This window comes from Pipistrellus kuhlii, unplaced genomic scaffold (assembly GCF_014108245.1).
Source record: "Pipistrellus kuhlii isolate mPipKuh1 unplaced genomic scaffold, mPipKuh1.p scaffold_m20_p_50, whole genome shotgun sequence".
Lineage (NCBI taxonomy): Eukaryota > Metazoa > Chordata > Mammalia > Chiroptera > Vespertilionidae > Pipistrellus > Pipistrellus kuhlii.
This window is the reverse complement of record NW_023425552.1, coordinates 1,554,024-1,580,079: the sequence shown is the minus strand read 5'-3', so window position 1 is coordinate 1,580,079 and position 26,056 is coordinate 1,554,024. Positions and strand designations below refer to the sequence as shown.

Here is a 26,056-nt window from a genome sequence, read left to right as displayed (position 1 = left end):
CTGCATTCTGTGGGATAGTTAATAGATAATATGGTGTGTGCAAGAGGCAGCTGATCAATGTGTTTTTTTGTTGTTGTTTGTTTGTTTTAATATATATATATATATATAATATATATATATTTTTAAAATATATTTTATTGATTTTGTACAGAGAGGAAGGGAGAGAGATAGAGAATTAGAAACATCGATGAGAGAGAGTCATCGATCAGCTGCCTCTTGCACACCCCCTACTGGGGATATGCCCGCAACCAAGGTACATGCCCTTGACCGGAATCAAACCCGGGACCTTTCAGTCCCCAAGCCGACGCTCTATCCACTGAGCCAAACCGGTTTCAGCTTGTTTTTAATATATTTTATTGACTTTTTACAGAGTAAGGGAGAGGGATAGAGAGTTAGAAACATCAATGATGTTTTGATCAGCTGCCTCCTGCCCACTGCAACCAAGGTACATGCCCTTGACCGGAATTGAACCTGGGACCCTTCAGTCCGCAGGCCAATGCTCTATCCACTGAGCCAAACCGGTTTCGGCATGATTGATGTTCATACCGTGGTGTGTTTCTAGGAATTTGTCCATTTCATCTAGGTCAGTGGTCAGTAAACTCATTAGTCAACAGAGCCAAATACCTTGAAATTTCTTTGGAGAGCCAACTTTTAAAAAATATATATATTTTATTGTTTTTTTTTACAGAAAGGAGAGCGATAGTTAGAAACATTGGTGAGAGAGAAACATCGATCAGCTGCCTCTTGCACCCCCCCCCCCCCCACAGGGGATGTGCCCGCAACCAAGGTACATGCCCTTGACCAGAATCGAACCCGGGACCTTTCAGTCCGCAGGCCGACGCTCTATCCGCTGAGCCACACTGGTTTCGGCTACACCTTCAAATTTGATGCTAGCATTTTGAGTCTTCTCCCCGCCCCCCTTAGTCTATCTAGTTATAGGATTACAATTTTTAAAATATATGTTATTGATGTCAGATAGAAAGGGAGACGGACAGAGATAGAAACATCAATGATGAGAGAAAATTATTGATTGGCCGCCTCCTGAATACCCCACCCTGGGGATGGAGCCTGCAACCCAGGCATATGCCCTTGACCAGGACTGGAACCCATGACCTCCTGGTTCCTAAATAGACGCTCACTCAACCACTGAGTTCCGCTGCAGGCAGGGATACACTATTTTTGCTGATACATTTGGGGTTCCTTTGAGATTTAAAATACAGTAAGCTTTTGGTGAATGGATTATAACATATTTAAAAAAAAAAAAAAAAAAAAAAAAGGAAAGTCGAAACCGGTTTGGCTCAGTAGATAGAGCATCCGCCTGCGGACAGAAGGGTCCCGGGTTCGATTCCAGACAAGGACATGTACTTTGGTTGAGGGCACATCCCCAGTAGGGGGCGTGCAGGAGGCAGCTGATCGATGACGCTCTCATTGATGTTTCTAATTCTCTCTTTCTCTCCCTTCCTCTCTGTAAAAAAATCAATAAAATATATTTAAAAAAAAAAAAAAAAAAAAAAGAGGCGAAGGGAAGGCGCTGGGGTAGCAGAAGTCAGCGGGCCGGGGCAGAGGGGGCAGAGAGGGCCGAGGGGGCAGAGGGGTTGGCCTTGGCCTTGGTCTCCTAATTCCCCTTCCGGCGATAAAGTCCCTGAGGACCCGCCCAGGGACCCGTCTCGGGTCCCCGCGGGGCGCCGCGGCCGGCGATGGGGGCCCACAGCCCGGCAGAGGCCGGGCGGCGCGCGCACAGACCTCGGCTGCTCTGGAGGCGGGGCCTGCGCGTTCCGGAAGCGCCTTCCCGGAAGTGCCTTTCCGGAAGCGCCGGGGGCGGGCCCAGTGGGCGGGGCTGGTGGGCGTCTCCGCGGTGTCGGAGGAGGAGGCGGCGGGCGGCGTCTCCGCGGCCGCGGGACGATGGCTTCGCTCGGTCCGGCCGATCCGGGCGAGCAGGGCCTGGGCTCCGAGGCGGAGGCGGGCGCCGCGGGGCCTCTTCCTCCTCCTCCGCCGCCGCTGCCGCCGCCACCGCCATCGTCGTTGGCGCTGGGCCCCCTGCTGCCCCTGCAGCGGGAGCCGCTGTACAACTGGCAGGCGACCAAGGCGTCGCTGAAGGAGCGCTTCGCCTTCCTCTTCAACTCGGAGCTGCTGAGCGACGTGCGCTTCGTGCTGGGCAAGGGCCGCGCCGGCGTCTCCTCCGCCGCCGCCGCCGCCGCCGCGGGGGGCCCCCAGCGCATCCCCGCGCACCGCTTCGTGCTGGCGGCCGGCAGCGCCGTCTTCGACGCCATGTTCAACGGCGGCATGGCCACCACGTCCGCCGAGATCGAGCTGCCCGACGTGGAGCCCGCCGCCTTCCTGGCGCTGCTGAGGTGAGCGGGGCCCGAGGCCCGGAGGTGACCTTGGCCGGGGGTTGCCCCCCGCCCGGCCCCGCCCGGCCCCGCCCGACTCGGCGCTGTCCCGGCCCCATGGGCGCCATCAAGGCCTCCGGGGGGCCCGGGCCTGTCGGCAGGGGCTCCCCCGCCGTTGGAAGGCGCCCTCGTCTCGCGTTCCAGCCGCGAGGGGGTGGGGGTGGGGGGGTTCCAATGGCGCGTGTGCCCAGTTCCGTGTTTAGGTTTTAGGGAAGGTACTGATGGAAAGGCTCAATGCATCCCCGACGACATGGCCGTTAAAAAAATAAATAAATAAATAAATAAAATAAAAATTAAAAAAAATATATATATATACACACACACACATATATATTAATATATTTTATTGATTTTGTACAGAGAGGAAGGGAGAGAGATACAGAGTTAGAAACATCGATGAGAGTCATCGATCAGCCGCCTCTTGCACACCCCCTACTGGGGATGTGCCCGCAACCAAGGTACATGCCCTTGACCGGAATCGAACCCGAGACCCTTCAGTCCCCAAGCCGACGCTCTATCCATTGAGCCAAACCGGTCTCGGCAAAGAAATATATTTTTTATTGATTTTTTTTTTTTTTTTACAGAGAGGAGAGAGAGAGGGATAGAGAGTTAGAAACATGGATGAGAGAGAATCATCAATCAGCTGCCTCCTGCACACCCCCCACTGGGGATGTGCCGGCAACCAAGGTACATGCCCTTGACCGGAATCGAACCTGGGACCCCTCAGTCCTCAGGCTGAAGCTCTATCCACTGAGCCACACCGGCCTCGGATGTTTGTTTTTGTTTTTTTGTTCTTTGCTTGTTTGAGGTTTGTTGGACTGACTTCTGGTTAATTTGATGGAATGGAAGGGAGCTGCTCGTGTGGCAGTGTTCTCTTGACAAGGTTGAGGGATTGCTTTTTGCACCGTTGACAAAGGGGGCTGAGGTCCAGAGGAGGCAGGTGGCTGGCCCGAGGTGGCAGAGTGAGCTCACGTCTGGGACCCTGTGAGTTCCCTGATACCGAGCCGGCTTTGGCTGCCGGAGTCCAGTATGTTGTGATGAAATAAATGGCCGAGACTTGCGTGTGATGGAGTGGTGAGAAGGGACCTTCCCGCCGAAACCGGTGTGGCCTAGTGGATAGAGCGTCGGCCTGAGGACTGAAGGGTCCTGGGTTCCTCCATTCGGGTCAGGGGCATGCACCTTGGCTGCAGGCACATCCCCGGTGCGGTGCGGGGTGTACCGGAGGCAGCTGATCCATGCTTCTTTCTCATCCCTGTTTCTAACTCTCTGTCTCTCTCCCTTCCTCTCTGTAAAAAATCAATAAAATATGTTGAAAAAAAAAAAGAAGTGATTTTCCTTCTGTTTTCTTCTTTTCTTTGTTTTTTGTAACTACTTCAATTATATTTATATTTCCAAGACAGATGGATAGTCCTAAAGGCTCACATCTAACCATGGAAGATCAATGTCCATGGTTAAAGGGCAGGATAGATGACTTAGGGGAAGTAAAAACAATACAACTAATTAGCAAAGAATGTTTCATTGCATTAGTAATTAAAGAAGTGCCAGTCAGAAATGAGGTTCTTTGCCTCTTAGACCCCCCACATTTTAAATTTTCCAAACATTTTATTTTTCAATTACAGTTGTCATTCAGTATTATCTTACTTTTGGGTGTACAGTGTAGTGGTTAGACAATTATATGATTTGGTAGAGGCCCGGTGCACGAAATTTGTGCACTGAGAGGGGGGTGTTTGTGTCTCTCAGCCCAGCCTGCATGCTCTCCAATCTGGGACATCCCTCACACAATTCAGGACTGCTGGCTTCCAACCACTTGCCTGCCTGCCAGCCTGATTAACACCTAACTGCTCCCCTGCTGGCCCGATTGCCCCTAACTATAACTAATTTTTTAAAGTCAGGAAGGGAGAGGGATAGAGAGCCAGAAACATCGATGAGCGAGAAACATCAATCAGCTGCCTCCTGCACTCCCCCTCCTGGGGATGTGCCCACAACCAAAGTAAGTGCCCTTGACCGGAATGGAACCTGGGACCTTTCAGTCCACAGGCTGACGCTCTATCCACTGAGCCACACCAGTTTCGACTGAGGACCGCTTTTTAAAAATGTAGGTATTGGCTGGCTGTGAAACAGATGACTGGGACGGAGAGATGTCTCTAGTTCACTCTTGCTCAAGTGGAGAAGCGGGTGAGCCTGGGCACACTTGCTGATTATGTTTACGGCTTGAATTAGTTCAGGTTGAAGGCTTTGGTACTTGCGTTTGAAGCACTTGAAACTGTTTCAGGGATGTTTTTCGGTTTTTCATTTGAGAAATACTGTGCCAGTCACTGTTTTAGATGTGGGAAACAGCAGTGGACAAGCAAAAGTCCTGGAGCTTATTCTCTATAAGGGAGAAGCAAAGATACATGCCAGGTACTGATAAGTGTTTTTTTTTTAAATATATTTTTATTGATTTTTTTTACAGAGAGGAAGAGAGTGGGATAGAGAGTTAGGAGAAACATCAATGGAAGAGAATCATCCATCAGCTGCCTCCTGCACACCCCCTCCTGGGGATGTGCCCACAACCAAAGTAAGTGCCCTTGACCGGAATTGAACTCGGGACCTTTCGGTCCGCAGGCCGCTGCTCTATCCACTGAGCCACACCGGTTTTGGCACTGATAAGTGTTTTGAAGGAAAAAGTGACCAAGCCACTAGGGCAGGAGCTTGCCAAGCAAGGGAAAGCCCTAAGTGTCTCCTGTTGGAGGAGCTTTAAGAGAGCAGCAGTGTGATTTGAGCAGAATGAGCAACAGGGAAAGAGGTGGGAGGTGAGGTGAAAAGGCCAGGCTGGCCGGGACCCCAGGCCGCCCAGCCGGTGTGTGGCCTTTGAGCCTCATCTGGTGTGCGGTTGGTACCCTGTGGTGAAAAGCCTGAGAGAGGGAGTGCTCCGATCGGATTTACATTTTTAGAAGCTCACTCTGGCAGCTGCTTGGAAATTAAATTAGACCGGAGAGGTGTCAGATGGGCAGTGGGAAGTTGAATGAAGAGGCTTCTGCAGCTGAAACTGGTTTGGCTCAGTGGATAGAGTGTTGGCCTGCGGACTGAAAGGTCCCAGGTTCGATTCCGGTCATGGGCATGGCCCTTGTTTGCGGGCACATCCCCAGTGGGGAGTGTGCAAGGGGCAGCTGATAGATGTTTCTCTCTCATTGATGTTTCTAGCTCTATCCTTCTCCCTTCCTCTCTGTAAAAAATCAATAAAATATATTAAAAAAAAAAAAAAGGACATAGGCTCAGGGTGAGCTGGGGTTTCCAGCCTGCAGAGGAGCAGGAGCATAAAATGAGACAGAGACAGCTGTCAGCGGAACGAGTGTGCTATCCTGAGTTCAAGAAAGTTCCCAATAGCCCTAACCCTGTGGTCGGCAAACTGCTGCTCGAGAGCCACATGCGGCTCTTTGGCCCCTTGAGTGTGGCTCTTCCACAAAACACCACGACCTGGGCGAGTCTGCGTTGAAGAAGTGGCTTTAGAAGAAGTTTATGTGTAAAAAATGTGGCTCTCCAAAGAAATGCCAATCGTTGTACTGTTGATGTTTTGCTCTGTGGACTCATGAGTTTGCTGACCACTGCCCTAGCTGATTTGGCTCAGTGGATAGATCGGCAGCCTGTGGACTGAAGGGTTCCGGGTTCGATTCCCAGTCAAGGGCACATACCTGGGTTGCAGGTTTGACCCCCATCCTTGTTGGGGCTTGTGCCTAAGGCAACCAATCATGTTTCTCTCTTCTCCCCCCCCCCCACTCTCTCTAAAAATCAGTGGAAAAACGTCCTCAGGTGAGGATTAACAAAACAAAACAAACAAAACAAACAAACAAAAAGAAAGTTACTGCCCAAACTGGTTTGGCCTGTGGACTGAAAGGTCCCGGGTTCGATTCTGGTTAAGGGCATGTGCCTTGGTTGCGTGCACATCCCCAGTGGGGGTTGTGCAAGAGGCAGCTGATCATGATTCTCTCTCATCGACGTTTTATTGATTTTTTTACAGAGAGGAAGAGAGAGGGATTGAGAGTTAGAAACATCGATGAGAGAGAATCATTGACCAGGTGCCTCCTGCACACCTCCTACTGGGGATGTGCCCACAACCAAGGTACAAGCCCTTGATCAGAATCGAACCTGGGACCTTTCAGTCCGCAGGCCCACGCTCTATCCGCTGAGCCACACCAGCTTTGGCTGCTCATTGTCTTTTAAACCTGTCCCTCCGAGGCTTCACGTTGATATCTGAAACCTCACTGACCATCTCTGCAATTTCCCTTGCTTTCCAGATTTCTGTATTCAGATGAAGTTCAAATTGGCCCAGAAACAGTGATGACCACTCTTTACACGGCTAAGAAGTACGCAGTGCCGGCCTTGGAGGCACACTGCGTGGAATTTCTCACCAAACATCTGAGAGCAGATAACGCCTTCATGCTGCTTACCCAGGTGAGTCCACGTGACTAAGGCATGTACCATCGCAGCTTGAAAAACTGCGTGTAACTCTACAGCAGAACCTTGTTCCTCAAACTGAATTCATTGCAGAAGGCTGTTAGAGAAGCGATTTGTTTGAAAACGGAATAATTTTTCCCCGTTAGAAGTAATGTAAATTGACTTCATCCGTTCCAGGCTCCCAAATGATGCCCTGTTTCAATCTTTCTTATATGTACTACATGTATAATGTACTGTTTAATCCTATATAATAGCCGAAACCGGTTTGGCTCAGTGAATGGAGCGCCGGCCTGCAGACTGAAGGGTCCCAGGTTCGATTCCGGTCAAGGGCATGTACCTTGGTTGTGGGCACATCCCCGGTGGTGGGTGTGCGGGAGGCAGCTGGTCGATGTTTCTCTCTCATTGATGTTTCCAACTCTCTATCCCTCTCCCTCCCTCTCTGTAAAAAATCAGTAAAATATATTTTAAAAAAAACAACAAAACACCCACAGCAGCCTTGGTAGTTCAGTAAGTACAATAGAAAGTACATTGCATCTATTTTCAGCAGACTCAGAGGTGGGGCCTGAGAGCCCGCGTCGCTAATGGCTTCCAGATTCTGCTACTGTTTCTTTTTTTCTTTTTTTAAATATATTTTATTGATTTTGTACAGAGAGGAAGGGAGAGAGATAGTTAGAAACACCGATGAGAGAGAGTCATCAATCAGCTGCCTCTTGCACACCCCCTACTGGGGATATGCCCGCAACCAAGGTACATGCCCTTGACCGGAATCGAACCCGGGTCCCTTCAGTCCCCAAGCCGACGCTCTATCCACTGAGCCAAACCAGTTTCGGCTCTGTTACTGTTTCTGGCCACACCTTGAGCTTCAAGGGCTGACAGAGATCGCCGCAGGACAGAGGAGGAACTTCTCAGGGCCTCGCTGGTCTGAGAGCCCAGTGTTACCCACGCTTTCCATTGGTGGGGTCACGTGACTTATCCGGCACTCTGTCATGTGAGCTGCTTGCTCCTGCCCAGTGAGTCATTTGAACCGAGCCGGTTCATTTACTGGAAGAGACCCAGCTTCACTCCACACAAAGGGCCAGTGTGCCCTGCCAGCATGGTTTGCACAGGGAAAACACTTCTGATGAACTGATACGATCGCAGTGATGGTTACCAGAGAGCATGCCAGACTCTTAAGTAGCAGCAATGGATTCCATAGGAAACGTGAGATTGCCTGTATAAGCTGAGTGACTGAAGGATTGCTGTTCTAGTTAAAGTAATTTTTACAAAAACTTGTTTTCCCTAGAGTGAAAGCTGAATTAAAAAAAAAAAAAAATTAATTGATTTTTTACGAGAGGAAGGGAGAGGGATTGGGAGCCAGAAATATCAATGAGAGAGAAACATCCATCAGCTGCCTCCTGTACAGCCCCCACTGGGGATGTGTCTGCAACCAAGGTACATGCCCTTGACCGGAATCAAACCTGGGACCCTTCAGTCCGCAGGCCGACGCGCTATTCACTGAGTCAAACTGGTCAGGGCTAAGTAGGCGTTATTATATAATCAGCAATTACAACTGTATATAGTATTAACTTGAATATACACAGCCTGAAGATGAAGAAATAATGGGAACAAAATAATTGTTTTTATATGTTTAGGCTCGACTATTTGATGAACCTCAGCTCGCTAGTCTTTGTCTCGATACGATAGATAAAAGCACGATGGATGCGATAAGTGCAGAAGGGTTTACTGATATTGATATAGGTAAGTTCACATGGAATTAAATTTTCCCTGTAAGTACTTAGTTCGTTACCAGTCAGTCTTGGTGGACAAGCTGTTTTTTGATTAGTGGTTTTTTTCCACATGATCTATGTCTACCCCTTTAAAAATTTTACTTTTTTTATTTTGGTGAGATGTTCCTAAAAGTCTTAACTAATTCATTGCCTTTTAAAAGATGTCAAAGGAAATAAATATTCATTGACTGTTCACATATGCATGGCATTATGTACTAGGTCCTGTAAAAAAAAAAAAAAATACAAAGACAGGTAAGATATACTTTTTCTTTTAAAAAAAAAAATATATATTTTATTGATTTTTTTTTTTTTTTTTTTTTTTTTTTACAGAGAAGAAGAGAGAGGGATAGAGAGTTAGAAATATTGATGAGAGAGAATCATCGATCAGCTGCCTCTTGCACACCCCCTACAGGGGATGTGTCCGCAACCAAGGTCCATGCCCTTGACCGGAATCGAACCTGGGACCCTTCAGTCCGCAGGCTGACGCTCTATCCACTGAGCCACACCGGATTTGGCGATGCACTTTTTCTTAAGAAAACTATCACCTAATTAGAGAATCAAGGGAACAAATTTGTGGAAGTTAAGATTTAAGACATTAACAAAAGAGATGACAAGGAACAAAAAGTGATTTTTTTTTTTTTTTTTTTTTTGCCTTTTCTGAACTAGATATATAGAAAATAATTACAATCCAAATTCAGATCGTGAGGAGGTTACCTCAAACTGGAGTCGAGTTAGGAAGGTCTTGACAGAGGAGGCCCCGGTAATGGCTTTGTCTAAGGAAGAGGGGCGGGCAGGAGAGGCAAGAAGTGTCACATGAAGACGCGTAGAGGAAGGGAAAGGCAGATTATGTTAAACAAATATGTGATTCTACAGTGAACGCGTAAGGTCATTGCAGAGTATAATTTTAAAAAATAGAGTCTAGTTTTAAGTATCACCTATGTTTATTGAGGTTTGAAAATTTCATAAGAAGCAAGTTGGTTTGTATTGTTCTGTTAAAGAGCAAGCTATTTATTTATTTACTTATCTATCTATCTATCTATCTATCTATCTATTTATTTCCTGTAGACACACTGTGCTCAGTTCTGGAAAGAGACACACTTAGTATTTCATAATAAGCAAGTTGGTTTGTATTGTTCTGTTAAAGAGCAAGCTATTTATTTATTTATTTATTTATTTATTTATTTCCTGTAGACACACTGTGCGCAGTTCTGGAAAGAGACACACTTAGTATTCGAGAAAGCCGGCTCTTTGGAGCTATTGTCCGATGGTCAGAAGCAGAATGTCAGCGACAGCAGCTGCCTGTGAGTTTTGAAAACAAACAGAAAGTCCTAGGAAAGGCGCTGTCCCTAATCCGGTTCCCGCTGATGACCATTGAGGAGTTCGCAGCGGGTAAGGCAAAGTCCTGTTTTTAAAAAGATATTTTTATTGATTTCAGAGGGGAAGGTAGAGGGAGAGAGAGAAACATGCATGATGAGAGAGAATCATTGATTGGCTGCCTCCTGCGTGCCCCCCCACTGGGGATGGAGCTTGCAATCCTGGCATGTGCCCCCTTAAGTCCGCAGGCCGATGCTCTATCTACTGAACCGAACCGGCCAGGGCGACCACAGTCTATTAAAAACTGTTTTAATGGTTAGTTGTCAGTCTCCCTATGTGAGGAAAATAAGGTATTAATTACTGAGGACTGGTCACTCTTCTAGTTACATGATACATGTATGTGTGCTTGTGTCTATAATTTTACTAGCGGCCCAGTGCATGGAATTCGTGCACAGATAAGGTCCCTAGGACTGGCTGGCAATCAGGACCGATTTTCGGAGCAACCAGGAGGGCCCTGCAGACTGCTTCCCTGTTCCAATCAGGGCCTGGGGGCTGGGGCAGCTCCTGCATTGAGCGTCTGCCCCCTGGTGGTCAGTGCGCATCATAGCGACTGGTTGGTTGATTTGCATATTAGGCTTTTATTATATAGGGTGTACTGTATTTTTTGGACCATAAGACGCACCAGTTTTTAGAGAAGGGAAATGAAGAAAAAAAGATTCTGAAACAAATAGTGTCCTAAAATATTTTATGTGCATTAAAACCCAACATCACAGTCATAAACACATGTAATCAACCCTGTAAAGTAAACAGCAGCATTTAGAACCATTTTAGAGCTGGGCAAGCACACAGAGACCACACAGAGCCGGGCAAGTAAAAAAACTTTTTTTTTTAAGTATATGTGTAGGCTATATTTGGACCATAAGACGCAGGGACTTTTTCCCCCCACTTCTGGGGGGGAAAAAGTGCGTCTTATGGTCCGAAAAATATGGTAATTCTAATAGCCCTTTAAGATAATATTCTTAATTTTCATAAATTTCCATTTCATAATAAAACAGTATTTATTCACCTTCCCTATTTTAAGACAAGAATGTTAGGATGGTGTGTCTTCCTTCAGCCTTTCCAGACCACTTTATGGTACCTGATTTTCTCCCCCTTCTCACTTCCTCCCCCTCTCCAGACTAAAATAATACAATTACACATAATTCTAGGTTGTTTTGCTTTTAGTGCTCATCACCAGTTCTTTTAGGAGAGAATTTCTTAAGTTGCTTGTTTTGACTAATCTTGTGTTAACTGGCCTGTCTCTCTGACAACTTTTCTTAGGTATATAGGTAACTGCTACATGTCTGAGAATGCTTTTCATGACCTGAAGACTTTTTCTCAACAAAGCAAATTTTATTATAGTCTTGAATTATGAAATCTTATTGTTAGTTCCTTGGCAACATTAGTAGTGTTTAAAAATCAGGGTTTTTCATTAAAGTCTGAATTTATGGCTTCCTAAACCAAATTTCTAGTTTGTCACATTGGTTTTTGTAGTTTAAAAATTTATAATTTAGTTTTATAGTCTCTTATTTAGTTTTTTTGTTTTGTTTAATATATTTTATTGATTTTTTACAGAGAGGAAGGGAGAGAGATAGAGAACTAGAAACATCGATGAGAGAGACACATCGACCAGCTGCCTCTTGCACACCCCCTACTGGGGATGTGCCCAACACCAAGGTACCTGCCCTTGACTGGAATCGAACCTGGGACCTTTCAGTCCGCAGACCGATGCTCTACTACTGAGCCACACCGGTTTCGGCTTATTTAGGTTGTTTTAAAGCAGCCTGGGGAGCGGCCTTTATTTACTCTTGGATAAGCTGTTTGGAACTTTCTGTCCTCAGAAACATTGTATGGGGAGACTAAGACATATGATATGCTGCTTCCCCAGCCCTTCCCATTTTAGCTCCTGCCCTCTTGATTTCTGAACCCCACAATGAAAGCACTATCGTGTTTCCACTTCTAAATATATTCCATTGTTCAGATTATGACCTCAGACAGGTGTTAGGTGGGGAACGGAGAAGGGACATTGGCGCTGGCTACTCTTGTGAGCGTGTCTATCCCTCCCCCCCCCCATCCTCTCCTGCCATAGAGAATGGCTCTTTCTGGTAAACGAAAGTCTGGGGTACTCAGAGGAAGGAAGGGGATAGAAAAACCCAGGCTTTCATCGAAGCTCTGATTTATTAACGATTTTTAAAATATTTTATTGAGAGAGATAGAAACTTCAATGATGAGAAATAGAGATAGAGAGATAGAGAGCTAGAAACATCGATGAGAGAGAAACGTCGACCAGCTGCCTCCTGCACACCCCCTGCTGGGGATGCGCTCTCAACCAAGGTACATGCCCTTGACTGGAATCGAACCCGAGACCTTTCTAACCACTGAGCCACATCAAGCCACAGACCGACGCTCTAACCACTTAGCCACACCGGTTTCGGCTATTCAAGATGTTAACTTGTCCGTTTCAGTAGGTCAGCCTCAAATGGATTTACGTTTGTATTTGTGCAGGGCCTGCTCAGTCTGGGATTCTGTCAGATCGTGAAGTGGTGAATCTCTTTCTCCACTTTACCGTCAATCCTAAGCCCCGAGTGGACTACATCGACCGGCCGCGGTGCTGCCTCCGCGGGAAGGAATGCTGCATCAACCGGTTCCAGCAGGTGGAGAGCCGCTGGGGCTACAGTGGGACCAGCGATCGAATCAGGTATCTGTCATACTGGTCCCCACGCCACGGGGGGCTGGGCTGGGCTGGGCGGCTCTATCCCCATTATCAACCAGCATCTCGTTCTATACGTAAGCATCACTCAGGCACGTGGCTGATGGGATGTGTGCATAGTCTCCATCTGTGTCTGATGGCCGTGTCTGTCTGTGTTTTGCATTCAGATCCTGCTATCCACACAAACATCACGCAGCCAAAGATTAAGTTGGGATCATAGTACTGGTCTAGTGTTGTCTCGTTGGACATAATTTACCACTGGCCAGCCTCCAAATTCCCATACAGAACTTTGTGAATAGAGAGAGTGTATAGCTGTTGGAAATTTAAGATATCTATAATAACTCACTGCATTTTTTTTTAAAAGTAAAATAAAATTAAAAAAAAAAGAATCACACAGGCTTGATTCTATGGGTGAGCTGAGGTCGAGACATTAATTGGTCAGACACTGTGGATTAGGGCTGCAATTTATTTAATATTTAATCTTACTCTGTTTAGTGTGAGTTTTTTTTCTTTGCACAGACATTGCATGGGAAATATCTCAGTATAGAAAAAAAAAAAAATATATATATATATATATATCTCCAGGAAATATCTCCGTATACATTTATAAAAGCTTTGAAAGGGGAAAATAATCTTATAAGGTTCAGGTGTATAATCCTGTTAGGAAAGTTATCTTTGTTTTGTTGCATTTCTTTAGGTTAAATGTCAAAATTGACATAAGTACCAGTTTTCCTAAAACATGCCTGTGGATTTTCACTTACTGAAGAGCAGTTTTATATAAAACTAGGAATTCATAACAGGTTTGTCGAATATGGGACTCCCAGGGAGAGAGGACCCTTGTAAATAATTGGAATAAGATGGAAATTAAAAACATTTGTGGATTATTTAGCAATCATTCACAATGAGAATACTATATCTGAAACTCATAATAAAGGCCAAAGTAGACAAAATATTACAAAAAGAAACAGTCATAAAAATTACTTTTACTAAATAAATTATAGTAGAAATCATTTAAGCATTCAACTCAAGTAGCTAGAAAATGAATAGAAAAAAAAGCAAAAGAGAGAAAGGAGATAGGTAAATATAGAAATTAATGAATTAAAAGTAATAGGATTGAGAAAACCATAAACTGGCTCCTTAAAAAGGCCAATAAGATAAATAAACCTCTGGCAAAGGCAGTGAAGAAAACAAGCTTGCATTTAGAAATAATGGGAATATAATCAGATACTGCGAAGATTTTTACTTTAATTCTGGGTTTACTCTGTGCTAATACATTGAACGTCTTGATGGAATGGATCATTATTTATAGGCAAATATAATTTATCAAATTGACTGGAGAAGAAAGCCCATTACAACGGAAGGAATTAAAAGTTATCAAAGAACTGTCCCTTCACAAGGTGGTTTTTACAGGTGAGTTTTATCCAAACTTCAAGGAACAAATCAATGTTTCCTTGAGCATTCAAAGAAGAAAATGCTTATTTGGTTAATTATTGAAAGAACTATACCCCTCACAGAAAAATCTGACAAGACAAAAAATTTGTAGATCAGTCTCACTTACATAGAAGAAGAAATTCTATGTGAAATATTAATACCTTGGAAAAATAATACTGTATGAGCAAATATAGTTTATTCGTAGATTGAAAGAATGGCTCAAATTAGGGAATATATTAATATAACTCGCCACATAGCACATCAAAGAAGAAAAACAATTTGATGATTTCAGTAGTTGTCAAAAAGACTTTTGATAAAATTGCACCTTCGTTCCACATAGAATCATTAATACTAAAGAATACTGCTTTAAGATGATAGACTATTTAAAAAATATATATTTTATTGATTTTTTACAGAGAGGAAGAGAGAGGGATAGAGAGTTAGAAACATTGATGAGAGAGATCATCGATCAGCTGCCTCCTGCACACCCCCTACTGGGAATGTGCCCGCAACCAGGTACATGCCCTTGACCAGAATCGAACCCGGGACCCTTCAGTCACCAGGCTGACGCTCTATCCCTGACCCAAACCAGTTTTGGCAAGGTGATAGACTATTAAAACCTCAAGAAAGGGATGCTCGCTAACCTTGCTGTTTTCAGCAGTGTTCAAGTCTCGTAGTTATAAACCTGTGCTTCACCACATGAATTCTGACAGGACGCTTGAGCGCTGATTGGGTCGCTGTTTTGGGAAGACTCCTATGACTGAAGTAAGTCCGGTGTCCCTGCCCCGCCATCAGTGCCTTTTATAAAAACCAAGGCCGCCTTGTGGTTTTGGAGAACAACCTGTCCACCTGAACAGCCTCGGCATCGATAAAAATAAATGTGTTAGAACCAATAAAAGAATAGTGCCACTTACGATGTGTGCACGCAGAGACCAATGATGCTCCTATATGTCATCCCAATTCGGTTATGGGTGTTTGATTTGATTGACAACAATGTGAATGTACTTAATGACACTGAGTCCTACAACTACCAGTAAAATGGTTAAGGTGGTATATTTTGTTATATATTTTGCCACAATAAAAAAATTTTAAGATGTTTACATTTTCAGTTACAATATTAAGTAAAAATAGATTCCACTTGAAATAGTAACAAATGCCCGGCTGGTGTGGCTCAGTGGTTGAGTGTTGACCTACGGTCCAGGAGGTCATGGTTTGATTCCTGGTTCAGAGCACATACTTGGGTTACAGGCTCATCCCAATAGGGTTTGTACAAAAGGCAGCCAATCTATAAGTCTCTATCATCACTGATATTTCTGTCTCTCTCTCCCCTCCCCTTCCTCTCTGAAATCAATAAAAATATATTTTAAAAAATAGTAATATATAACAAAGTAATGGGATTAAATCCTATAAGAAATGAACAGTGTAGCACCTTTATAAAGAAATGGAGAGCTTTGACTGGACTCAGTGTCTTTCCAAACTAACTAGTGTAATCAGAAGTCACATGTTTTTTATCGGGGAAGACCTGGCAAAATTATCCTAAAGGTTATCCAGAAGAGTAAATGGTTGTCTGGAAGATAAATGGTTCTTTTTAAAAACGAGTGGTATGGGTCAAACATAAAACTATAATTCGTTAGTGTTATATGGAAGGTGTTACAGAGTTTAGAAACTACCCCAACATAAATGAGCATCTGAGGGAAAGATTAACAACTGGGGAAATAAAGTTAGATCCTTACTGATTCCATCGACCAATAATTGTATAAATTAAAATTTTAATATTATAAATACAAAGCCATGAAAATGCTGGAACAGGGACAGAGGGAGGGATAGGCCTCTTTAAACTTGGCATAAATCATAATTTGGCTACAAGGAATGAAAATTTTTTATGTCCAAAACCAACATATAGTCAAAAGATAAATGACAAATGGGAACCTTTTTGTCATGGATATTACTGACAAAACATAAGTAACTATATCACATAGTCTTTCAGGGAAAAATGGGGAAAGAACATGAGTGAGTAGTTCATTAAAGAAAATCTAGTAGACAGTAAGCTTATGAGCAAATATATCAACTCATTAATAAAGCAAGATGAATAGAATGTGTTAATCAATTTCTCAGCGTCAAAAAGAAATGGAAATGGTCATGGTTGTTAGGAGTGAGGTAGAAATGATTGTAATTTCTTGTGTATGTAGAGTGTCGTAATCAATTTGATAATGTCCAGCTAACGCCTTAAGAATATGCCTTTTATTCCTTTCCGGCCGGAACTGCCATCTTCCAGGTCGGCCCTGCGCGTGGCTCCCAGTGGCCGTGGTTCCACAGACTAATTTGCCAAAATGCTAACACAAAGGGAGAGAGGAGAGGCACCCGCTATATGCTCTCTAGGCCTTTTAGAAAACACGGAATTGTTCCTCTGGCCACATACATGCGAACCTACGAGAAAGGTGATATTGTGGACATGAAGGGAATGGGCGCTGTTCACAAAGGAACGCCCCCCAATGTTACCATGGCAACACTGGAAGAGTCTACGATTTCACCCAGCATGCAGTGGGTATTGCGGTGAACAAGCAAGCTAAGGGCAAAATTCTTGCCTAGAGAATGAATGTACGTAGTGAGCATATTAAGCCTCTGCGAGCCGAGATAGCTTCCTGAAACGTGTGAAGGAACAATGATCGGAAGAAGAAGGAAGCCAGAGAGAAAGGTACCTGGGTTTAATTGAAGCGCCAGCCTGCTCCACCCAGAGAGGCATCCTCTGTGAGAACCAATGGAAAGGAGCCTGAGCTGCTGGAGCCCATTCCCTATGAATTCATGGCATAAGTGGGGGAAAATAAAGACTTCTGTGCTAATAATGTTTATTTTAATTGAGTGGAAGTGTGGGCCCCCCCCCCCAAAGAATAATTAAAAAAAAAGTTTGTGCCGAAACCAGTTTGACTCAGTGGTAGAGCGTTGGTCTGCGGACTGAAGGGTCCCAGGTTCAATTCCGGTCAAGGGCATGTACCTTGGTTGCGGGCACATCCCCGGTGGGAGGTGTGCAGGAGGCAGCTGGTCGATGTTTCTCTCTCATCAATATTTCTGGCTCTCTATCTCTCTCTCTTCCTCTCTGTAAAAAAATCAATGAAATATATTAAAAAAAAAAAAAAAAGTTTGTGTCACCCTAACTGGTTTGGCTCAGTGGATAGTCCTTCGTCAGCTGCGAACCTAAGGGTTCCAGTTTCAATTCCAGTCAAGAGCACATACCCAGGTTGTGGGCTCCATCCACAGTAGAGGGGTGTGCAGGAGGCAGCCAATCAATAAAAAGAAAACTTTGTGTCCTAAAGAAAAAAAAGAAAAGAAAAAAAAGGTAATGCCTTTCATTTCCCCCAGGGTTTCTATTTCCAGGAATTTATTCTCAGGCATAATTAAGACTATAAAATGATCTTCATGGCATCCTATATAATAAAAGGCTAATATGCAAATTGTCCCCTTGACCTTCAGGAATTTGACCTGGGGGCGGGGCTGGCCCATCAACCACCTGCGTCCCCTCCCCCGGCTGGCCCTGCCCGATTGGCCCCATCAGGGCAAGTTTGCCATGCACAAATTCATGCACCGGGCCTCTAATTGTTACATAATAACATACCCTGCTAGATTATCTAACAAGCGAGGGTTATTAAATAGAATGAATTGGTTCTAACTTTTACCTTTATATGAAAAAGAAGATATAAAAATATGTGTATTGTGACACGATTGTAAAAATTATAATACCTATAATAATAAAAGCATAATATGCTAATTAGACCAGGCATCCTTCCAGACAACCTGCTGGATGAATCTGGGGCTGCGAGGAAGTCCGAGTCCCTGGTGCCGGCCAGTCCTGGATGCCGGCCGGTGGCCGGAGGGAAGCCCGGGTCCCGGGAGCCAGAGGGAAGCCGGTGCTGGCACCCGGCGGAGGGTAGGCCTACTCTTGCACACATTTTGTGCACCGGGCCTCGAGTATTATACATACATATTCATAGAAAAGAATCTTTTCTATTTAGCAAGAGAGTGAAAGGGAATGTGCCAGAGGATAAATGGGGGGTTCTCTCTGGTGGATTCAGGGATCTTAAATATTTTTCCTCTTGTTTAACTGCATTTTCTATTTTTTGAAAAAGAGACTATATTGCTTTGATTTTTTTTTTTTTTTTTTTTTTTTTTTATAAGAAGGCAATGTAGAGATAAGACATTAAAAGTTGGTCCAGGGAAGATCCAAGATGGCTGCGCCCAGGTGAACACCTAGCCGCAGCCGCACACAACAATTTCAATAAAATACAACTAAAATATAAAAAGGACATTGCCCAGAACTACAGGAAGGTTGACTGACTGGAAATTCTACAGCGAGAAGCAAGGAGAAAACCAGAAGGAGGTGCGGAGGAGCTGGAAAAGCCAAGGTACGGAGACGCGGAGACGCGGCGCGCAGAGAGGACAGAGCCGGAGAGGAGGGAGGCCGAGTGCCTGGCGGGCGTTCCCTAGCGGAAAGGAGATAAAACTCCGACTGTGCTGGGCCCCCGACTGCTCTGATCCCCAGTTTTAAGCCAGACCCCGGGGACTCAGGCTCATCCATAGGGAGCCGGGCTGTAAGGCAGAACCCCGGGGAAGTGGCGAAAGGAGGTCCCAGCGGTGTGCACACTGCGCACAGAGAAAGGACGGTCGGCTGTGCCGCGGGATTGCCCTGACGGGAAGGAGACTGGGGCTCCAGACTGCTCTGAACGCCACCTCCAACTCCACTTCCAACTGAACTGAACCCCAGTTCCGGGCTCATTGTGGGAGAGCATAGACTGTTTGGCAGCAGGCGAAAATCGAGGGCACCTTTCTCTCAGAGGCGCCGGCAGCGAGCACTGAAGGACCCGCATAGGGCGGGGCTGACAGAAGCCAAAGCTGCAGGCTCCACCCTGAAACCCCGTCCCATCTGTAACTGCGAAATGAGACAACAAAAGAGATCACAAATGAAAGAAATGGAGGACAAAAAGCGTCTGGATATAGAGTTCAAATCTACGCTTACAAGGTTTTTCAAGAATTTCCTAGAAAAGATGGATAAGGCCTATGAGGATATGAAAAGAGATCAACTAGAATTAATAAGGAGTCAACAAGAAATAAAGAATACATTGTCTGAAATAAAAAATATTTTACAGAGTCCTAAAAACAGAAGGGAAGATCGCAAGATTCAAGTCAAAGATTTGGAACATAAAGAGCCAGAAGACACTCCTCCACAGAAGCTAGAAGGCAAGAGAATCCAGAAAATTGAAGATAATGTAAGAAACCTCTGGGACAACTTCAAGCGAACCAACATCAGAATTATGGGGGTCCCAGAAGATGAGAGAGAGCAAGATATCGAAAACATACTGAAAGAAATAGTGATAGAAAACTTCCCCCATCTGGTGAAAGAATTAGACTTACAAGTCCAGGAAGTGCACAGAACTCCAAACAAAAGGAATCCAAAGAGGACCACACCGAGACACATCATTATTAAAATTCCAAGAGCAAAAGACAAAGAGAGAATATTAAAAGAAGCAAGAGCAAAGAAGGTAGTAACCTATAAAGGAGCACCTATACGATTGTCAGCTGACTTCTCAACAGAAACCATGCAGGCCAGAAGGGAATGGCAAGAAATATTCAAGGTGATGAATAGTGAGAACCTACAGCCAAAAATAATCTACCCAGCAAAGCTATCACTCAGAATCGAAGGCCAGATAAAGAGCTTCACTAATAAAAAAAAGCTAATGGAGTTCATCACCGCCAAACCAGAATTATATGAATTGCTGAAGGGGGTTCTTTCAGAAGAGAAGGTAAACAAAGATAAAAATTATGAACAACAAATACGTAACTATCAACAAGTGAATCTAAAAACCAAGGAAATTAAAAAAAAATCTGATGAACAATATTAACTGTTGAATATAATAGAATCAGAGGTATGGAAGGGGAGTGAACTGACGATTCTTGGGGAAAAGGGGAGAGGGGGGCGTGGGAAGAGACTGAACATAAACTGTGCACCTATGGATGAGGACAATGGGGAGAGGGGAAAGGGCAGAGGGTGGGGTGGGAACCTGGTGGAGGAGAGCAATGGTGGGGGGGAAAAAAAGGAACATTTGTAATAATATGAACAATAAAAACTTATTAAAAAAAAAAAATAAATAAATAAATAAATAAATAAATATACAACAAGCATAAAAAAAAAAAAAAAAAAAAAAAAAAAAAAGTTGGTCCAGGTAGATGAGGATCTGTCCTGGAAGTATAACATAGCAGTAAGAAGGGGGCGTTAGTGGACACCTGGATCTGACCCAGGCAAGGTGGTTTCTCTAAACGTCTGTTTCTTCAACTAGAAAAACAGCGGGTAATAAAGTAATACTGTGTTACTTCGTTTATAGAGCTGTTATGATGATTAAAGGAAGTAATTCATGTAAAGGACTGAAGCTCAGCCATAACCGGTTTGGTTCAGTGGATAGTGCGTCAGCCCACAGACTGAAAGGTCCCAGGTTTGATTCCGGTCAAGGGCATGTACCTTGGTTGCAGGCACATCCCCAGTGGGGAGTGTGCAGGAGGCGGCTGATGGATGTTTCTCTCTCATTGATGTTTCTGGCTTTCTGTCCTTTTCCCTTCCTCTCTGTAAAAAAAAATCAATAAAATTTTTTTATTAAAACAAATGAATATCTTTAAAAAAATGTATGAACCTTTAGAACAGGGGCAATGGAGGGGGAACTTTTTTCTGCAAGGCCATTTGGATATTTATAACATCATTCGTAGACCATATAAAATCATCAACTTACAAGTTAGCCCACTCTACTTGGTCAAACATTTAATTAACGCCCCCTGTTGCCTTGGCAGGGCCGGACCCAATGATTTCTCGGGCCTTGTGTGGCCCCCAGGCCAGACGTTCCCCACCCCTGCTTTAGGACATGGATTTGTACTGAGTCATGTATGTTATTTTATATCTGGTTCATTCTCTCAGGTTCACAGTTAACAGAAGAATCTCGATAGTTGGATTCGGTTTATATGGATCTATTCATGGCCCCACGGATTATCAAGTGAACATACAGGTATACTTCACCCTCCCACTATCTGTCATCTTGAAGTAAACTGTCTATCTTACCGTAAGATATTGTTTTGACAAAATCCAAATTTCAGTATAATTACCAAAGGAATCAGAAAGCCTCTGAGTGGCATTTTAAGCCCAGAGAGTCCTGTTTTACAATTGATCTAAAAAATCTGGTTTCAGAAAAGGGGATTCCTGCCGAAACCGGTTTGGCTCAGTGGATAGAGCGTCAGCCTGCGGACTGAAAGGTCCCAGGTTCGTTTCCGGTCAAGGGCATGTGCCTTGGTTGCGGGCACATCCCCAGTAAGGGGGGTGCAGGAGGCAGCTGACCGGTGTTTCTCTCTCATCGATGTTTCTAACTATCCCTTTCTCTCTGTAAAAGATCAATAAAATATTAAATAAATAAATAAAATCCTTACATTAAAAAAAGCACTGCTGCTAAGCCATATGTCTTCAACAGAAGCTCCTTTCTCCTGCAGCCACGCCCGTTATCTGACATCTCTCATCCTGGCCCCATGGGCGACAGCCGTTTTTCTGACAGCATGTCTAACGCCATCTTTTTGGCGGTTAGAGATGAGGATAGCAAAGTGACCGCACAGAGCTGTAGAGGGCTAGTCTGCCGTCCCCAAGGGCTTTATAAAATTCTTCCCTAAGAGACTTTGTCATAGTTGGTTTAGCTTCAATGGAATTCTCTTTCTGAAATTACAGATCATTGAATACGAAAAGAAACAAACCCTGGGACAGAACGATACCGGCTTCAGCTGTGACGGGAGCGCGAGCACGTTCAGGGTCATGTTCAAGGACCCCATCGAGATCCTGCCCAACGTGTGCTACACCGCATGCGCCACCCTCAAGGTCAGTCGCGGGAGGGTCCCAGACGGGGATGCGGGGCTCAGGGTTCCTCCTGTGTGTCGGAGCTGGTGACAGGAAAGCCTCTCAGGACGGGGGAGGGAGAGCCTCTGGGAAATGAGGTGCCTCTCAGCACAGCTCTGCTCTGACAGCAACGGTTCTTCGTCAGACGTAGCTCTTTGGGCAGGAGAAAAGGTGTTTGACAGAAATAAAGTGAAACAGCTATTTAAAGACATTTTATTTTACTTTATTGATTTTTAAAAAATATATTTTATTGATTTTTTACAGAGAGGAAGGGAGAGGGATAAAGAGCTAGAAACATCGACGAGAAAGAAATATCTATCAGCCGCCTCCTGCACGCCCCGCACTGGGGATGTGCCCGCAGCCCCCAAGGTCCATGCCCTTGACCGGAATTGGAACTGGGACCATTCAGTCCGCAGGCCGATGCTCTGTCCACTGAGCAAAACCGGATAGAGCACTTTATTGATTTTTTAGATAGAAGAAGGGAGACAGAGACATTGATTTGTTGTTCCACTTATTTTTTAAAATATATTTTATTGATTTTTTACAGAAGAAGGGAGAGGGAGAGAAAGTTAGAAGCATCTATGAGAAACATTGATCACTTGCCTCCTATACATTTCCACCTGGGGATGTGCCCGCAACCAAGGTACATGCCCTTGACTGGAATCGAACCTGGGACCCTTGAGTCTGCAGGCCGATGCTCTATCCACTGAGCCACACCAGGTAGGGCTCTCCCACTTATTCATGCATTCATTGGTTGCTTCTTGTATGTGCCTTGACTGGAGATAGAGCCTGCAACCTTGATGTATCAGTATGACACTGTGCTGGCCAGGGCATAACTATTCTCTTTCCTTTTTTTAATCCTCACCTGAGGATATTTTTCTATTGACTTTTAGAGAGAGTGGAAGAGAGAGGGGAAGATGGAGAGAAACACATGGATTGGTTGCCTCCTGCACGACCCCCAACCAGGGCCTGGGGTGGGGAGGGGCCTGCAACCGAGGTACATGCCCTTGACCGAAATCGAACTTGGGACCCTGATGCTCCATCCACTGAGCCAAACTGGCTAGGGCCGGAACTATTTTCTTTTCTTTTCTTTTTTTTTAATTTTATTTATTTTTACATGTTTTATTGATTTTTTTTTTGCGGGGTGGCCCCCTCCCTCCCTCCCACACATCCCCTCTTTCCCCAGAGTTTTACGGAACTATTTTCTTAAAACCACTTCACTATTCTCTAATAGCTGAGCTCTCTATTCAGTCATTTTGATCATTAATTAGCTTTGTAGCAACAATACCATTTTCATTAAATGGCTTGGCATAAAATTTTATACAGGAGGTATAAAGTAACATAGTAAGTACGTCATCAATCGAATTAAAACACTATCTTAAATTAAGTGTTTATTTTAATTTTTTTATTGTTATTTTTTTAAATTGGTTTTTGTCATTTTAAAAAAAATATAGATTTTATTGATTTTTTTACAGAGAGGAAAGGAGAGAGAGAGAGAGAGCTAGAAACATCGACCAGCTGCCTCTTGCACACCCCCTACCGGGGATTTGCCTGCAACCAATGTACATGCCCTTGACCGGAATCGAACCTGGGACCTTTCAGTCCGCAGGCTGATGCTCTATCCACTGAGCCAAACTGGCTTCGGCTTAAATTGAGTGTTTATTTTATTTATTTATTTATTTATTTATTTATTTAAATATATTTTATTGATTTTGTACAGAGAGGAAGGGAGAGAGATAGAAAGTTAGAAACATCGATGAGAGAGAGTCATCGATCAGCTGCCTCCTGCACACCTCCTACTGGGGATATGCCCGCAACCAAGGTACATGCCCTTGACTGGAATCGAACCCGGGACCCTACAGTCCCCAAGCCGACGCTCTATCCATTGAGCCAAACCGGTCTTGGCTAAATTGAGTGTTTATTAAAGGGAAATGACTAATGGACCTTTTGTTCTCATTTAGGGTTCAGATTCCCACTATGGCACGAAAGGACTGAAGAAAGTCGTGCATGAAACATCTGCCAGCAAGACTGTTTTCTTCTTTTTCAGCTCACCTGGCAATAATAATGGCACTTCAATAGAAGACGGACAAATACCGGAAATAATATTTTACACCTAATTTAACATTCTAAAACATCCTGGCTAAATTGTACTACCCAGTCTAAATCAGCGGCATAAAAAAGACTGGCCACACAAAACATTTGAGTGTTATGAATATTTATGATTTTAAGATGAGAAAGTTTCTAAGTGGAGATAGAGAAATGTTTATTTAAATCTCTGCATCATTGAAAGGCAGATTTTCCATTTTCTTATAACCTTAGAGGAAAAGAAAACTAGATTTGTTTAAAACACACACAGCTATTTCAGCTTTATCTTGTATCATTTCATAAATCCAACTGACTCGCGATCTTTCAAGAGTTTCATAATTGAAAGATTTTTGTGATATAGCTGATTTGTTTTGTTTGAATTATTTTTTAAGGTTCTATGAGATGACATGGGTCAGGTTTCCTGTAGAATTCGTATTCCTCTCATTTCAGACAGTACGAAAACCGACCTTCTATTTGGAGTTTTGAAATACCTGTTTGTTAAACATTTGGAATATTGCTAGAAATAGGCCTTCCGAATGCCCAAGAAAATTTTTCAATGCTTTTACAGAAAACGATATTTTGTAATAGTATAGTAACGTGCTACACAGTACAGTTTTCAACTACAAATGGAGTTTGTACAAATTCACAGTAACGGGATAAAATCAAGAATCTAAAGCAAGGTCTAAGATTGGATTCTTTACCACTGAACCAAACCATTACACCTGTCTGTCTGTATGGAGAATTCATTGAGATGGTGATGGTGGTGGTGAGTAGATAAACACACTTAAGGTCAACACTTAAGGTGACAAGCTTACACAGCACTTAAGCTGACAAGCTTACACAGCATGAAACAGAATGAAATACTAACATTTCTAACAACTACTTTGAAGTTTTAAAGATCTCCAGCATGTCACTCCTGCTGAAGTGACACCATACAACGTCACCTACACACTTGTATCTAAGACGCCAAACATGTTTAATATTCATGATCTCACAAATGTCATAGGAACAGCCGTAGTAGGAAGGATAAGACGTCTATGTGGCAGAATGATATTTATACACTTTTTTATAAAAGAGAATTTTTATATGAATGCCATTCTTTTTTTCTTCTGAAAGCAATTATCTTATAAAAACATGTATCATTAAGTGTGAGTTGTGGAAGGTGTTAAAAATCACAAGTCAAAAAGTATCAGCTTACATAGGATTAATTTTTTTCACAGCATAGTAATGAGTGTAACATTTCTTTCGCTGTATTTCACGGTGTATTTATAAGAAGGTCGTGAGATAGCATGTGGCAGAGGTCACTTGACTTTGCTGATAAAAAGGGAACTTTTTCTCTCCCTCGTTTCATGACCTTAATGGTTTTAAACCTGAATTAACTGGAGGAGCTGTGGGATGAGTGGTTCTGGTTAACCAGCAAACACTGCACCAGCCACTGTGGAAAACACTTCTGCCTTAAACAGGATGGTGTACTGGCGATAAGCTCATGTTTTTCAATGTTTGAGGCATTTCAAATGCCTCCCGTATGTTGCACTGAACAGTGATTGTGACTGAAGGTAGCTATAGCGGAGGCGCAAGAAATGGGACTGTTTACTGATAGGGGGCATCCCTGGAATTTTTAAAAAATAAATATTATCCATTTATTTTTTTTTGGTTACGTGTGTCTTTTTCTTCTAAAAGTTCAGTATAGCCCTGACCGGTGTGGCTCAGTGGATAGAGCGTCGGCCTGCAGACTGAGGGGTCCCAGGTTCGATTCCAGTCAAGGGCACTTACTTTGGTTGTGGGCACATCCCCAGTCCGGAGTGTGTAGGAGGCAGCTAATCCATGTTCTTTATAGGACTCCTCTACCTTCTGTCTTTATCATCCAGACAACTGGCAGGTACCATTTATAATTCACCGTAGCAAGTGCTCCTTTTATTTCCATCACAACTGTCAAAGCTCTAATTGAGACTGTCATGACCTAACTAATTTTATTTAA

At 43.9% G+C, this 26,056-nt stretch overlaps 1 protein-coding gene, 1 non-coding gene and 1 pseudogene across 3 annotated transcripts; all 3 read left to right on the top strand.

The window, feature by feature from the left end:
• Positions 1-1,844: 1,844 nt before the first annotated feature.
• On the top strand, positions 1,845-25,721 carry BTBD1 (BTB domain containing 1). 2 transcript variants are annotated; one of them, XM_036415653.2, is made up of 8 exons: positions 1,847-2,351; positions 6,665-6,821; positions 8,456-8,561; positions 9,782-9,979; positions 12,449-12,641; positions 21,037-21,124; positions 21,829-21,975; positions 23,955-25,721. In XM_036415653.2, exons 1-8 carry the CDS (start codon positions 1,903-1,905, stop codon positions 24,108-24,110), a joined length of 1,494 nt encoding a protein of 497 aa, XP_036271546.1. In that variant the 5' UTR covers positions 1,847-1,902; the 3' UTR covers positions 24,111-25,721. The 2 variants fall into 2 exon arrangements, with proteins under 2 accessions (XP_036271547.1, XP_036271546.1); XM_036415654.2 differs by lacking the exon at positions 21,037-21,124 and having other exon boundaries at positions 1,845-2,351; positions 23,955-24,189.
• LOC118706392 lies at positions 12,756-12,940 on the top strand. Its single transcript, XR_004984015.1, has one exon. It is a non-coding gene; the product is annotated as a small nucleolar RNA SNORA23 (small nucleolar RNA).
• LOC118706389 lies at positions 16,224-17,394 on the top strand (annotated as a pseudogene).
• Positions 25,722-26,056: the final 335 nt, after the last annotated feature.